The sequence below is a fragment of the Orbicella faveolata genome, unplaced genomic scaffold (genome assembly GCF_042242905.1).
Source record: "Orbicella faveolata isolate gen_17 unplaced genomic scaffold, um_ofav_v1 contig_1, whole genome shotgun sequence".
NCBI classification, from domain to species: Eukaryota; Metazoa; Cnidaria; class Anthozoa; order Scleractinia; family Merulinidae; genus Orbicella; species Orbicella faveolata.
The window spans coordinates 33,604,183-33,621,468 of record NW_028301536.1 but is presented as its reverse complement, the minus strand read 5'-3'; the positions used below and the strand labels follow the sequence as shown (position 1 = coordinate 33,621,468).

The following is a 17,286-nucleotide window of genomic DNA, read 5'->3' as shown; positions in this document are numbered from 1 at the left end:
ACTATCACGTGCTTTTGCTGAACGGAATCAGGTGATTACTTTGTGACACCAGATTCAGTTCTGACTTGAATAGAATATGACGGGGACTTGGCGGCGTGATTTGTTTGTTTACATTTTTCATAGTCGTCTCTCAAGTTTTTGTAAGATCTTTTAAGTGGGAAAAATGTGTTTCTGTCGTTCGTGTCTCGTTTTCCTAATTTTTGAAGAATGAAGCCGCTGGTTAAATCAGTTCAAACAGCGAACACGAAAGGCAAGCTAGGAACAACGCGAAGGCAAGTCACAGCCGACCTTCCAGTACTTTCAAGAGGCTAAATTTCAAGTAAGCTTATGTTTGATCGAATTCTGACTGCTGCTAATTAAATAAAATACCTTTATTCATGACATCGTCTTTAACTGCTACTGTAAAAAGATGATTAAAAAATAGTTTACTTTGCTAGTTCCCGATCAAGGAATTTTTTTTTCCTTTCGTCACTTGAGCCTTCCCACAAGTCTTTGCAAGTAATCTCTAGTCCCAGGACCTCACTAAACCTTGTCTAAGAAATGATCGAACATTGAAGCGCGTAGAAATTTTCGCAGGGTTTCTACAGGAATGCCACCAAAACAGACTGCTAAAGTCGTGCTTATCGGAGACAGTGGAGTTGGGAAGTCTACTATTCTATCATCATACAGAGGAGAACGGTTCAATCCTTGCTATGTGCAAACTCGAGGTGAGATGCAAAATGCTTTAATTGGTATCAGCACCATCAGCTTGATAAAGAAGGGAGGTTTTAAAAGTTGACGTAAAACTAAGCTTAAATGTTGTTCAATTGTTTGGCAGAGCGAGAAATTAAGCATGCCATCGTACAAGTGGGAAAAGTATCCATAGACCTTCAAATATGGTAAGCAAAGCAAACACAAGAGTATATAAGTTGAATTTAATAAGAACAGTTACAGACTTATTACTAACAGCTTTTCATCCGGTAATTTTTCCTTGAAGTCGATAATTTTCTCTCTCAGTGATCGTCTAGACTAAATTTAAGCTTAATTTGCTAATTTAGAGCAGATCGAATATCTAAAAGAAAGTTTGAAATAATTTTAGCGCATTGTTTACAAGTTGGTCATGGTATCATTTTAACACGTCCCGTATTTCCTGGGGTATCCAATCGATGGAAACCGATGATCGGAAATTGAATCGATCAATCAATAACAATCGATGAAATTAGTTAATTGGTATCGATTGGTATCAGCCAATCAATGACCAATCAATAACCACACAAAAACCGTTCATCGATTGCTATTGATTGGCTCAGTAACCTCAAACAGACTTCACGCATGTTACCTGTCAGATTATCCGCCACTTTTAGGAAGCCTTGGGGACGAAATTGGTAACAAAAATTCCGACCCAGTCTTCTCAGTGGAAAGAATATACCCCATTACACGTGTACTTGAATTACCCACTTGCCCATCATTGCCTTTCCGTATTATAATGTCTATGCAAAACGTCTGGGTAGAGGCTTTCTTGAATATAAGGTGCATCATCAAAGGTATCATCATTGCCATTTTGAGGTGAACGTTGGTGAAGTGTTAACTGCAAACAAGAAGAGGGGAGAACGGGGAAAGGCATTTAAAGTAATTGTGAACCGTCGTGGACAGCTCGGCCACCTACAGTCCGAGCTTGTGGATCCTCTTTGGCCACTACATACAGATATTTCTGTGTTGTTCTCCTGTTAACATTAAAATGAAATGTGTTTACAATTACTGTGTACAAAGTGGTGTCTTTTATGCTTCGATTCCGGTTCCGTCAATCTGCAACCAATCAATACCAATCGATACCAATTTATCTAGCGATTGGTATAGATAATCAATACCAATGGATAACCACACGAATCTTTGCCATCGATTGGTCATCGATTATCAATATCAATCCATTAATTGATATCGATTGGTATCGATTAATAGCGATTGTCATTGATTATGGGTTCCATCGATTGGACATCCCAGGCGTTTTCAAAGAGAGAGGAGTGATCGAGCTAGTCATGGAGCATTTTGTCACAGCTCACACCATGACATAACCACCCAGAAAATCCATTTTAAAAAGTTAAAGACTGTTAGGACAGCTTGCATTTTTTTGAAAGAAGAGTGTTACCTATATACAGCACTTCTACTGAATACCTATATTTTTCTTGGGGAGGTACAAGGGTCAGCTTCTGTAGGGGAAGGTCAGAGTCTCACCCCCTGGTACACAATGAAGTGTATTTGTGGTCTTTTTTACATCTTTTCAAATGTTTAAATAATTATGCGAGTCCTATTTAGCCACATTATCTAATAGCATACTTTGTGGAACATAGAAATATATAATATAAAGTCTTGCTAACCAAACTTGACTCTTCATCAACTCTGGTGCCATCATAAATTTAGCTGAATGGCTAAGTTCTCCTGTAACTGGAACATCACTGTTGGAGATGTGACCGTGATATTTTAATCTATGTACCCCTCCCCTCCTTCAGGGTTGTGATGTATGTACATTGCCAAAAGTTGCCTAAGTTACATGTAGGTACAGTACCTTCAGGCCATTTTTCACTCAGTCGTTTTGCATGGAAGATACATGAAGGTTATGACTTTACTTTCGACAAAGATACTTTTTACACCTTGCAACACTTTGTGGCTTGGTTATTTTATTGACCTCTAAGGCTAATTTGTCTCCAATTTTTGATGAATAGTATAATAATTTTTTAATAGTAGCAGGCATCCATTTGTGTCTGTCTATGCCTGGGGTTTTCAGCTTTGAGCAGGATCTTCTATTTATTTAACACGTGCATGTCTTGGTTAACAGGGACACACCTGGTAATGACAATTGCAGGACAATCACAGCTGCATATATGCAGGAAGATGTGAAAGTATGTATTACGCCCTTGTTACAGAAGCCATGCTGGCTAGTTCTTAAGGGGGCAGTACAGTACCGCTCAAAAGTAAGTTACCACCTCTCGTCTCGTTTCTCGCGAGACGAGTCTCGTTTCTCTCGAGACGTTTCTCGTTTCTCGCGAGCTGCGTCTCGTTTCTCTCGAGAATCACTGAAGCGTTTAGTATGGCGTATATTACGCGTAAGAAACCGGTTACGGGTAACGATTGCCGCTCTGCAGTTCGTTGTCAAATCGATGGGACCGTCCAACATAAAATATGCATCGATCATTTGCTCGATTCATATCGAATAAAGGTAATATCGAACATCGAACGTAACTACAAGTAGAGTTACATGCGTTTCAATTCGTGCGATCACGGGGGCAAAGAGTTGATTTTGCGAATCTTGCTCACCCTGAATGATTCAGTTACCTACATTTGCTCGCTCTGCAATAACCGCTAACTCAAATAAACATTTAATTTTGCGTACAGTAGGAGAAAAACGTTCCGGCTTTCGCCATTCGCCAGCGAGTCAATTGTGAATGAGAGTCATGAAAGCGTCACGGAAATTGTTGAAAAAATGATATCTCCGGTTCTATTTGGCATAAATCGTTCATTCAAACGCTGAAATACGATATCTTTGAAGACAGGAGTTTTTATCAAAGTTTCTGAGATGCGCCGTTTACATTACATGTAGTTTTAAATTTTTCTGCCAGCGCGAGTTTTGTCTAGCGGCACGCGTCGACAAGTCGACAACATAACGAACTTTTATTGTTCTCCGAAACGTCAAGGCAAACACTAAAAGTATATTTCCAGTTCTATTTGGCATAAATCGTTTATTCAAACGGCAAAATACTACATCTTTGAAGACAGGAGTTTCTAATAATGTTTATGTGATGCGACGTTTACAGTAACTCAATGTTTTTGCAAGGGAAAGTTCTGTCTAGCGGCAGTCGATTTAATACGCAAATGAAGTTTGTTTTGCGAGCGTCGCGGCAAAAACATCGCCGGTTCTGTTTGATATAAATCGTTTTTTTCCAATGGCACAATACACTCTCTTTAACAGATAGAATTTTTGTTGCTCGACAACGAAGATCTCGAGCGGTATGTGAATAAACATTTTATATATCGGTCGATACAGCGGTCTAGGCTTGCCATAAGATACCTGATCCGACTTCTGAACACTGAAACGCACTTTTATTGCCACATTTGCACATAACTATTATTAACATTGGCCAGCTAGTCTAAGGCCCAGTTGAGACGTCGTGCTTCTGCCGTGCCGAACTAAATTGCAATTTGGTTCGACTGTAGCACGGCAGGAAATCAACTCTGATTCAGACGTCGTGCCAGAGTCGAATCAAATCCAGGGTTTACTGAAGCCTCGTAACAATTCTCCTCCTAACTCCCCGAGGGAACGAAATCTCGCCAAAACACATTGACATAATTTATGAATTTAGTTTGGCGCGACAGAAGCACGACGTTTGAATCGCTGCCGTGCCAGAGTCGTGTAGCACGGCAGAGCTTGTCGAACTTAATTGCTTGCCGAACTTAATTCAAAAGTTTGCTTCAGACGCCGTGCTTTTGCCGCGTGCTTTTGTCGAACTTAATTCCTGAATTTAGTTCGACACGGCAGAAGCACGACGTCTGAACTGGGCCTAAGAGTCGTGATCTTTTCTAAATTACATTCATGACAACGGAAACTTTTCTCTTCGAACGGCAATACTGTACTTGAGCGCGCTCAAATCCACGAAACTATGTTGTTATCTCTCAATGTTTCTTATATGAACTTGAACACGTGAGAATCTCCGATTTTAAGACTGATGAATTCATTTTTTCACAAACTGGACTGTTTCGCACAAACTGGCCGTTAGGGTTCAATCTAAGAAAGCGGATTTTAGCGCACTCAAACATATGAATTAATTAAGAGCCCAAGCGTGGTTTAGCATGTTTACGAGTATGAATAAAAAGTTAGTCGAGGTTTCATGATCAAAATGTGGTTTAGCATTTTTACGAGTATGAATAAAAAGTTAGTCGAGGTTTCATGATCAAAGCGTGGTTTAACATGTTCACGAGTATGAATAAAATGGCAATCGAGGTTTCATGTTCAAAGCGTGGTTTAGCATGTTCACAAGTTTGAATAAAATGGTAAGCGAGGTTTCATGATCAAAGCGTGGTGTCGCATGTTCACAAGTTTGAATAAAATGCTAGTTGAAGTTTCATGATCAAAGTGTGGTGTCGCATGTGTTCACAAGTTTGAATAAAATGTTAGAGGTTTGATGTGGCAAAAAGCGTGTGAACATAAATATGGATAAAAAGTTGGTCGAGGCTCAGTGATTAAAGTGTGTGTTCAAAAGGTAGTCGAGATTCCTTATGTTTACAAAGCGTGTGTTCTCAAGCGTACACAAGTATGAATAAAAAGTTAGTCAAGTCGGATTTCATGTGCAAAGCGAGCGTTCACAAGTTTGAATAAATTAGTTATTCGAATGTAAAGTGAAGTGAAGTATGATCAAAGCGTGGCGTGCTCGCAACTTTTGAATAAAAAGTTCGAGGCTTACATGTATGTGCAAAGCGTGTGTTCGCAAGTTTGAATATTAAATTATTCGACGGAACACTTAGCGTCGTTTCGTATGTTCGCAATCTTTGGATAAAAAGTTCGTCAAGTTTCCCGACAAATCAGTTGGGAGCGATAGTTGGAAAAACATAGGCGGCGCTGCTGTGTTGACTTAGTGATCGCGATCGCTGCTTTAACTTCCAACACGTAGGTCGGGTGACAAAACTCCACATGTTGTTTCATGAACACTACATTTTGATTATCATCTGTATGAATCACGTTTAGGGTTGCGAACAAACTTTTTTTTTAATATCTATACAAACAAGAGAATTAATACAACTGTAAAACATATTTGTAAACACGAGTGACTAACTTGCCGACGATTCACATACCTTCAACTTTTATCGTGCATGTATTTACAAAAACTAAACGTTAAGCAAGTCTGGCTGGAATAAAAAAAGGTTTGGCCGATGTATATGAAACAATACTGGACGCTTGAGAATTTATAATAAACACATGGTGCACACGCATTGCTGATGAGAATGAAAATCGTGTCTACCGCGCTAATCGATACGATACGATACAGACGTCTTATTAACAAAACAGGTTTCGAATACCGACGAATGCGTAGCATTGGTACTTCCAGTGCACTCGCGAGAAACGAGACGCGTCTCGCGAGACGGTGGTAACTTACTTTTGAGCGGTACTGTACAAAAGTCACACATTTTGAGATAGCCCAGGGGTGTAACTCAAAGATTTTTTCCATACGCAAAGCAGGCACAATTTTGCACGGCATTTATTTATTGCTAGACAGTATACTTCATGAAAAATACCTTCATCAGTTTGGCAACCATCCCACCAGAGGGCATATATACCAAGCAAGCTAAACTACATGCAAATATGGACAGGATTATAACCAAAAATAAGCTAGTCAAAGTATGGTCTGACAAACCTAAGAAATATTGCATGGAACATGGAGCAGGAACATCACATTTGGTGATAATAATAATCCATGTTAATTTTATCATGGTTCGTACACCCAACTGTGACGTGACTGCTTTTTAGTGATTAACGTTTGCCGGCTTTAACTTGCTTTTCCTATTTTAGGGAATTATAGTAGTGTTTGATGTAACTTCTGATGATAGCTACTTTAATGTGCAACACTGGATCAAAACAGTCAAACAGGTAATAATTATTATTCATGAACAGTGTGTTTCGTCTTTCAATTTTATGGTATAATCAGTATTAAAAACTGGATCTTTGGATAATGCAATTCGAGAGTTTTCATTGGCTTAGCCATCATGGGTTATGAGCCATTATACCATGCTCTGCAAATATGATAAGCATGTGTGTGAGTTTTTGGGGACATTTTTATTTTTTGTTTAGTCTAGATTTCTGTATTTTCGCCCCCGTTTTTAATAAAGGAATTATTCTACTCTTGCCTGTTAGATATGAAATCATTGTTAATAGCCAATGAGGCACATAGCACCATCTACCATCTCATATCCAACGACTACTCGGGGAATAATTTTCAAATATTCACTATTAATCAGTGGTTGGAACTGATTACCTTTCCATAGATTGTTTTTGCATGGAGTCATCATTTTCTTAAATCCAAAACTGAAGAGCCTCCAGAGTTTTTATCCTTATCAGGCATAAGAGGGGGTAAATTCTGTCTACAATTTTTGAAGCTCAATAGTGTGCTTCGTTTGGAAACCAGCACATTTTGAATTTCAGATTTATAGCAGTGCATTTGCCAAAACACTCACTTATCTCATCAGAGATCCATAATAATGTTTTTCTCCAAGTCATTGGCTGGGCAAGTACTATGCCAGATGACATACTTGCCCTGGCATAATATTACTTCCCATTCACATACCATGCGATGCACTTTGGGATGGATACAATAAGGCAGAACAACGTTTTAGTTTCATATGTAATTGGAGCGCTAATCAAAGGAATTACTCTTCTTGTTAAGAATTAAAAGAGAAAAAAAAAACCTTTTATTAATTAATAAATTTTGATCAGCAAGGCTGAAGATGTCCATGGCAAACAGTTTTTCAGTTCCGTTATTTCTGAATCACAGTAACGACACAGTACTGGAAACAATCAGTACCATGAAATCCTAGGGGTTGCAACAGAAAAGCACCTAAAGGGAAAGTTTACTTTTTTATTATTTTCATGTTACCAGTTTCCCAGTACATCATGTCTGTAGTTGCAGCTGTCGGCAGACACAGAAAAACCAGGTACAAATGAAAACCAAGGTCTCTTCGACTGCCATGAAGGCTGAAAAAAAATGCTTTTGCTCTTCCTGCTGGTATTTGGCTTGGTTTTCCTAAGTGTTAACATTACTAAATGCGATATCCTGAACAAAACAACCAAAACAGCTGATGCGATCGTGCCCTGTGTTTTTCGCAGATGCAGATGCAGTACGGAGCATCTGTTCAGCAGTTGACAAAATGAAAATTGAGCCTGCAATGATATCATTCACACGTCATCCAAGATGGTGGACCAAAATGACAATTTTATTGCTAAAGAAAGCTGTAAATCTTTCTCTGTTTTCTACAAGTTATCCAAATGGATAACATTAAACAAGTGGTCAGAATGCAGGGAACTCATACATGTAAGAAAATTTAAGAAACGTTTTTTTTTTTTTTTTTTTCCTTTCTGGTAGAGTCAAACTTAACTCGTCCAGCAGACAAGTTTCTGTATTGTTTTGGTCATCTCTATGATTTTTTAGTTGTCACTGATGACTGGACAGCTGCTAATATGGATCCCTGTCTCACGGTTTTTAGCCTTTTTGGAAGTTAGAGCATTAGGAAAAGTGCTTAATATGTAAATGTAGATAACCAAATGAAAGTAAGTTCTATTTAGAAATAGCATTTATTTGTCTGATGGTTTTAGTTTGCAGGAACTGAGAATGTCAAGTTTGTGTTTGTTGGAAATAAAAATGATATGAGTGAATGGGGAAGGAAAGTCTCACAGGAGTCTGGAGAACATGTATGTCATTTTCCTGATTGTATTGGATATAATAACGACACACAGTAATCCCAAAAGAAGTAAAATTATTTAACTTCATACCAAGCTGAGGGTACATTTAAGCTTTCTCCAAAAAATGTCTGAGCCCCTTTGGAGATCTGAGAGCTGACCTTATATGTGCACCTGAAGGCCACTGAGGAACTTTGCCTAAGGCTGTGGTCTAAGAAAAATTTCCAGGAGTCCACTGAAGGTTCCTAACCACAAATTCTGGGTGCCCACCACTTAAAGTGCCTATAACCCCCCCCCCCCCAATTATTTTTTATTGGGATTAAATTTTTGTGTCAATGCCGCAAAAAGGTTCGTTTTTGTTTAAAACCACAATTTTTTATGAATTTATTTAAGTCTGGATTATTTAGCACATGACTGAGGTCAATGGAGACTGGAGCTAGTGATGTCACACAAGGATATTGGCGATAGTTTTGAACTGAAGAGAAGAGGAGTAGCTATTGAAGAGTACTGATGAATTTCCATAGCATGTCAATAAAATAACCTTTTCTTGGCAATCTTAAACATATATAGTTGTTTAGATGTATTGCACATTTATCATCCAAACTTCATCAGATTCTAAACTCTGGAAGACTGTTTCCAGGAGCTTGTAAACACCAGTTTGTATCATACTCATTCCACAGGGAATGCAAAGCTGAACTAAATAAACCAGAATCATTTTGACAATTTTCTCATGCCCACGTATTAATTTTTGTGCTGGGTATATGTTTAGATCAGTAAACTATACACAAGTGCAAAGTTTTGATTCGATTATTCACGTTGTGTGTGTAAACAGACTGAGAAGATTTGAAACTCTGACTCAAATCAGCAGTGGTCACCAGAGTCCCTTAATTATATTTAAAACAAAGATAATAATTATTTTGAATCGACCAGATTAATTTCCTGGAATTCTACCAAATTCTGTAACCCGCATGAACCAAAGCCCTTGTAATTATAATTTCATCAGTATTCATTCTTCACTGGAGACTAACCGATCAATCAAACCTGACTATGAAAACTTGATCAGCTCTCACTGTTTTATATGCATTTTCTTGCTCAGAATAATGTTACAACAACTTGAGGTGAGCAAGTATACGTGTGTGAATGATCTCCTTGTATGATGTCACTAATTCACTAGACCCAGATCCTTTTGACTGGTTCCTCGCCATGGTAGTGGTTGTCATTGTGGCATGCTTTTTCATGACTTTGAAAATTCAAGACATGTAAAAAAATCGTGGTTTTAACCGAAAGCAAAATATTTTTTCAGTATTATGATCAAGAATGTACATCAATATTGTTTTGGACTACAAAAATGGGTGGTTATAGGCACTTTAGCATATATGAAAAAAGTAAGTTTTCTAGTTGCCCAATGTCAATAGTTAGAGGCCTGTGGCACCCAAAGTTGCCCAAAGTCAATAGTTAATGGCCTGTGGCACCCGGGTACTTCTAGAGCACAGCCTTGTTGCCAGAGCTTATCCCAGTTTTTTTAGCATGATGTGATTAGGAATATGATATTGCCATTCCCTCAAGAGGAATGTTTGGACAGGCAGCCCCTACCTCACCCCCCACCCCCCTCTCTACATGTAATATTTGGGCAGGTTTCCCTAGCTAAACAATTATTATTGCTGAAACCAAGGTTACACTGTTCTATTTGGTTTTCTTCCTTGGATTTTTGGAATTGTCAGTTAAGTGGTTCACATTTTTCGAAATTCAACAATTCTTTTAATTTTCCACAAACTTTCGCCCCAAAAAAATAATCCATGCAATGTACTATCTGCCCCTGTTTGGATAGTTCTGGAGTTTTGGTTGAAATAATACAAAGCATTCCTGGTTTACATGATCCATTGATCGTTAGAAAAGGAAATTACTGTTACCAATATAATTTACTTCTCTAATGCAATGCAAAACATCATTCAACTACATATGAAATTCCCTGTCAGTTGTAGTTGATTTTACTTACCGTTTTAAAGTTCAATGTGATACTATTTACTTTTCTTCCAGTGTAGTGCATTCTTTTGACATTTCTTAAAAAAACTCATGACTACTTAATATTCACCAGTCATAGTTAATAATTAACATTTTCATTTCATTTCAGTTAGCAAGACAACACAATGGCGTATACATTGATGCAAGTGCAAAGACGAAACACAATATAGATCAGGTACATTATTCAGCATGTAATAAGATGATTCCAAAATTTAAAATATATATAAACAATAGCCTCCATTGACGCAAAAATATGCTCGCAAATTTTGTCTGCGGACATTATCTGTTCCGACAAGCAAACAGTTTTCCAAGAGTATAGCTCGAGGAAAACTGTGAACTTTGAAGAACAGATAATGTCCAAAGACAAATATCCGAGCATATTTTCAAAGTCAAATGGAGGCTATCGTGTTGATTATCCTTCAAATATTTTTTGCAACATGTGCAGTTTTGAAAATAAATTGGGGAAGATTCTGGGGAATATTCAGTCATGTGAAGCATTTAGACCTATCACACCTGAGCGAAAATCTTTGATTGATTATAATCAAAAATAGTCCACACCTGTCCAATTTCATTGATGCTTGGCCCCCAATGACACCACTGCATGCATGGCGTGTCAAGTACCATTAAGTTTGCCGGAGTGGTAAATAGCTTCATGATTTCTTCTCAAGCAGTTTAAGGCCTGGGTCAGGAATGTAAAGCTATATCTCTAGTTATATTTGTTTCACCAAGCTGAAATTTTCCCTGATTATAAAACTCGGTGTCCTGCCTTGCCTTAACATATTAGTTTGATCACGTGAAGTGTCACATAATCATTTTGTTAAAATTTGGTAAATCAGCAAATTGGTGGCAAATTTTCATTCTATCGATCAATAAATGAGTGTTTTCGATGCAAATTTAAATTATATACCTTATTATGTTTGAAATGATCTTCCTTAATTTCAGGTTTAGAAGATATAAAAGATCAAAAGTAGAATTTTGTTGAAAAAAACACTACCTTTCACCCGGTCTATAAAATATTTCTACAAAAAGAGGGACATTCATTCTAACCATGAGAGGACAGAAATAATTCAGACACCTGCATCTAAAACATGTTTTGTTTTTTTTTCATGGAAAAAAAAAGGTGTTTTTATTTGATGATACCGGTATTACCAAAACCCACCACCAATTCCTCCTGACCAATAACGGTTATTTACCGCTAAACATCATGTTACATGTCATGTGACCTGTCAGGAACACCAATTCTACTTGAAAATGTTCAGGACATTAAAACCTCACTGTGTGCTGAAATAATTGATAAATTATTTTTACCGGTTAAATCCTTTGATCCAGGCCTTAAACTATTTAAGTTGTAAGCAAGTTATCCTGATTTTCCTCTCTTTTAATTCAAGCAATTCTTTGTTCTGTAATACTTGTAAGTATACACCAATAATCATTATATTTTAGCATTTAGGTTTGTAATGCATCCAAAGTGGACAATGTGTACGGACTTCTATTTAGCTGTAACTCTGCACAGACCACAGAATCCTTAATAGTAAGGAATCTTTCTGTGACAAGAAACAAAATTATCATTCTATGTATTATTTGTTCCTCTCATTGGCCGAAAGCCCACCACGTGACCTGTAAATAACTACCTAGAATTAATGTTATGCTCGTGCGAAGTACTGTCTAAATGTGTTTTGCTGCAAATAATATTCTGCTCATGCACTCTTGTGTGAAAAATGGCAGATCGCCTCCCTGAGCTGTCAGAGAGTGATTTAAATAATATGGAAAGAAAACTTGGTGATCAAATGATAAGGCAATATTAAATTGAATTCGGTTATTGCAAAATATTGTGATTTTCAAGTGTCTTTCACATGAATTATTTTTCTTGCCAACTGACACATCACGATATTCTGAACAACCTCATCTGGCAATAGTAACTGTTGTTCTCACACACCACAGGTAGCTATGTCAAGCTGACCACTGCCACCTGACCTTTATTGCAAAATCAAAGCTAATTATAAAGCTAATTACAAATCATAGTGTTACGACTGGAAATGACAAAGAAAGTTCAAGGCTTGCATGTTATACTGGCATTGCACATAAAAACGTAAAATTTTTAGGTGGGAAAGTCAGTAATGGCAGACGCAACAGAAACAACTGCCCGCCCCCTAGGTCACATGACCTATACCCAAGTCCCAGAGGTGTGTGAGAAAAAACATTGTTCACTTATTTTGTTTCACTCAGCCAGTAAAAATTCACTGTTAATTATTATTAAGTGATTACTATTAATGGAAACATGGTAACCCAATACAAGCACTTCTTTTGTAAATGATATTGCCCTTGACTACAAAACAGTTGTTTTTTCTTCCTTATTCAGAAGGCGCGAAGCACCATAAGCTTGAAGGCATGAAGCGGCGTAAGCATGATCCTCGCGTGTGAAGCGCACAAGTCTACACTCGCTCCAGACCCTTTGTTCGAAATTTGCCTGCAGATTTTGCCCGCGTTGCTCATGTTCACCAAAAATACTACTGTTTTGCTGTCTGATATTGCCCATTTTATATTTGTTAGTACTGATTGGCCCAATTTTTATTTTTTTTATTTTATTTTTTTTTTATTGCAATGCACACAACTATTGACGCAACTTTCATTACAATACTTTACTTTACTATACATAATAAACAGCCTGACTTACGGTATAACACAACTAATTCACACTCACTCACATACACACACCTAGGAACAAGTTTACATAGCAAAGTCCTACTATTTGAGCCCGACATATTCTTAGTTATTCAACTACTTCTAGTATTTATATTGCCCACTTCTTCCTAAACATATCTAAATTATTATTTTTTGTACAGATGTATTTTTCAGTCTCATACTTTAATTTGACTTTTGATTTAAAACCTCGTATATTTAGAAGTTCGTTATTCCTTCTACACGCCCATGAATAAATTTTTCCTATAAATAACAGATAATTAAGTAAGTTCTGGTGTTAGAAGACCGATTAATATATCCTTCAAATTAAGATGTATCTGCTGTTTTGAAATTGAATAAGAGCAATCATAAAAGAAATGCTGCATTGTTTCTGATTCACGTTTGCAGAAAGAACATAGATAATCTGCAATGTACCCGATTTTGTGTAATTTGGAATTCATGTAGAGTATAGAGTTCAATATTTTGAACTGAAAGGCCTTGACATATGGCTCAAAAGCAACTGAATGGGGAAGAGAAAAGGCTTTTTTCAGTGCCTCATCAGTTAAATTTAATTAACACTTTTCTCGCATTATTAGGAAAGCAAGCCTTTTTACGGACAAAAAAAAGAGTAATAGTCTTTTGATTTCTTTTTAGTTACATCAAAAAGGCCGCAGTCAATTTTGAAAGATGGATTTAGGGCTGTATAATCTGGATAAAGATAAGCATTCCTTAAATCGAACGGTACAGAGTGACGAAGACCGGTCCATTCCAGAAAGTTCGTCTTCTGTATGTGTTTTGCGATTAGCTCATGAGAATCGATGTTATGAAGATCGAAACGCAAGTCTTCCACTGTCTGAATTCTATAATTAAAGTACCTTTTATAAAAGACTGCTTTGTTTTTATTCTTATTTCCTGGTTATTCCAAATTCGGTAAAGCCAATTAGTTTCAACTGCATTATCTTTCTGAAATTCAGACCACCATTTCGATAACTCCATGTAGAATTGAGAACTGATAGTTAAGTCTTTGACGTCATAGTTGCAATTAAAAAGAACCAGACCACCTGTTTCTTTTGGAAGATATTCTAAATGATTTTTCCATGCGCCAGAATTATCGCCAAAGATTCTTTTCAGCCAGGCGAGACAGAGAGATTTAATCATGCTCTCAATATCAACCATTTTGATGCCTCCTGCTTCATAACCATTTATCACAGATTTTCTCGTTACTTTGTTTTTGTCTTTCCATAAAAAAAAACTGTAAATCAAATGGTTTAATTCTTTAATTATATTTTCAGGGGTAGGTAACAAAGATGACAATTTTTATTCTTGGTCATTTTTGTCTCAACAGATATTCAAAAAAATGGCAGAAAGCATCTTAAATGTTGAATTAGATATGGTGAGATTATTCTTAGAAGAAGACCTTTTAATTTACAAATATATTTATATTTCTGCAGTTCACCTTGTGTACAGTATCCCTGCTTCCAGTTGGTTCATAGCTCGTTCAGTAGAGCATTGCATCACTATTGTAGAAGTCTTATCTGAACCCTGTTGAAACAAACAAGCATCTGCCCTTTCATTGAAACTAGGTGCAACTAATTAAGATTCCTTATTGACATGGGACATTTTTCTCGCAAGGGAAGTCCCTGTCAACAGTTTTGATTTTTTATCTAAAATGTCACTGGCATGACAAGACCTTATGCTATACAGAATAGTATAGCAAAGTCTTGGCACTGCCCCCAGGGGGGAGGGGGGTACTCCCACACATGGGCTATATGGGTATGTGCCATAGGATAGGGTAGGGTTTTTGAGGTTCTTGGTCCTTAAATAGGGCATCATTTTTGCCCCTGTTGACATCTTGTTCCCGGTGTGATCCTTAGATAGGGTACCTAAATTAAGTCAGGCAAAATTGCAGTGCATAAATGCCCAGCTAAATGAAAAGCAAATGATCTGTTAAAACTGAACTGTTCATTTACTTCCAATGTTACAGAAACGAGATAAAGTTGATCGTAGTTTTTGTTTTTACCTTCAGTACGTTGTCATTTTTTGGGCTTTGGCCTTAAATAGGGCGCCATTTTTCATGTCCTTCATCCTTAAATAGGGTCAGGGCCGGGTTTAAGACCCTTTGCACCCCTCCCCCTCCCCGCTCCCTTCCCCTGGGGCACTGCTACTACGAAGGAGGAAACCTGATAGCCATCTTGCGATAGGAGGTGAACAAAACCAGCTTAACCAATCAGATTTCAACATATGCTTTTCAACAATTTTTGCTGGCAGTGGACAGCAATCTTTTTCCAAGACATGGCGATAAAATCTCTGCCACAATTTTTCAGTTTAACATCACAACCTTGTGCATATGTGACGTATTACATCCCTCTTTTATGGCTTCAGTGCACTAAAGTATTTTTTTTAACAAAACCACACCATTATATTTGTATTTCAGTTGATGAAATTATTTTCTTTAGGGTTTGACTTTTCAAAGTTATGTTCAGGATCAACCACTAATATAGCCAAGGAGGTGACCATCGACCATAGCCTGTTGTAATTAACTTACTAATTATGTTGGATTGGGAAGAAACCTTTTATGTGAGGGTTTATTTTCTCTGTGGCTTTTTATTACCTCGCCCAATTTTCTTTATGCTAACGTTTTTTCTGAGTAGTATGTGCTTTACCATGTTTATCATTTTCAATGTCGTCTTTTTTGTTTTCCTTTCAGCATAGTACGTCTACCCGCGAGTCTGAAGTAGACGATCTTAGCCAATCGAACGGAGGAGTGGGTGAAGGAGGGGGCAATGAAGGAAGGGGTGGGGGAGGGTTTCGTTGTACTGTTTTATGATAATGTACAAAATGATAGAATGGTTTTCCAATGGCATATACAATCTGATATAAACATCAGGGTAATTTAATCAATACAGTGAGTAAGAAAAGCGCGGGAAAAGTCACGTGCACATAGTGATTGGCTTCAACCTTTTTAGCTGATTGGCAGATAGGATAAAATGTCTATTCTCTGAGTGGTTAGAATCTGTCAGTTGTGTTGCACGGTTTTCTAAACCCATGACAAAGCTGATAACTGCAAACGCCAATTTAAAATCAAACCAAAAACCGGCGAGGAAGGCCTTCGGAAATCATCTCTATTGAAAATTGAATTTCATATAAACCGAAGAACCCCTGATCACGGGTCAATTGCATTCGCACGAGGCGTGCAGGTTTTGTCCAGAGATTCGTGTTCGTTTCTGGGCAAAGTGAGATCTAACACGCTGAAAAAGGAATCTGATTATTAAATGGAATTTTACCGCAGTAGAACATTTATTACGTATATATAAAAAAGAGAAGGTGAAAAACCGTAAACTTCAATTTTGTCTGCCAGTTTCGTGGGGAATTATTATTGTCGAGTTAAATTTGTGTCTCGAAAAATGGTTGGTGTTAGTGTTGTTTGTTTTTTTTAAATTAAAATTGAACGTCACAAGGCGAATGTGTAGACAATAAAAGGCTTTCCAAATGGCTTTTATATTTATAGAAAGAAACGAAGCTCAGTGTGGGAATTAAATTGATAACAGCGAGTAACTCCACAGGTAGCCTTTGGTATCGTAAAACATTTTGTCAACTTTTTTTTAATAATTAAAGACTAATTCAATTCTCTGAGTGTTCTTTAACTTAATCGAGTGGTGGAACGAAAAATTCAAAATATATAAATAGATAGGGGGGAAGGGAGAACAAAAGCTGAGGAAAGATTTCTGAAGAGTGAGTCTCTCGCTCCACTTCGGTCGCCCCAAAGTGCTCAGCGCCATACCGACCGGACTGGAAACTAAGTGAGCTATAGTGATTATTAGACGGTTCCAGGCCTAGGCCGCCTCAGACCTGGATTTCTGGATTTCCTATCGGATTTCGTCTTAATTTTCCAACTGGAAGGGGACGGGGGTTATTTGAGTAGACCTTACCTCGGCTTTGGAAGTTAACTTGACGGGTAGACAACAAGCGTCCAGAATTAGTGTTTGTATAGGAATCCGATGGCAAATAACTTTCTTGAAAGTTGAATTCTGAACAATTAATGAAAGGCAAAGTTAACTTCTGTACAAATGACAGCATCTGAGGGATGCCAGAAAACGCCCAGCCTCGTGTTTCAAGTCGGCGGGGAAAAAAAAGCTATTAGACTGAGGCAAATGCATGGGAATTGAAAA

At 37.5% G+C, this 17,286-nt stretch overlaps 1 protein-coding gene across 2 annotated transcripts; it reads left to right on the top strand.

The window, feature by feature from the left end:
• The first annotated feature begins 173 nt into the window (after nt 1–173).
• LOC110054102 (ras-related protein Rab-13-like) lies at nt 174–16,750 on the top strand. 2 transcript variants are annotated; one of them, XM_020760437.2, is made up of 9 exons: nt 174–319; nt 577–707; nt 818–878; nt 2,813–2,876; nt 6,536–6,613; nt 8,333–8,428; nt 10,548–10,613; nt 14,463–14,510; nt 15,825–16,750. In XM_020760437.2, exons 2-9 carry the CDS (start codon nt 590–592, stop codon nt 15,942–15,944), a joined length of 651 nt encoding a protein of 216 aa, XP_020616096.1. In that variant the 5' UTR covers nt 174–319; nt 577–589; the 3' UTR covers nt 15,945–16,750. The 2 variants fall into 2 exon arrangements, with proteins under 2 accessions (XP_020616096.1, XP_089129462.1); XM_089273336.1 differs by lacking the exon at nt 174–319 and having other exon boundaries at nt 513–707.
• The last annotated feature ends 536 nt before the right edge of the window (nt 16,751–17,286 follow it).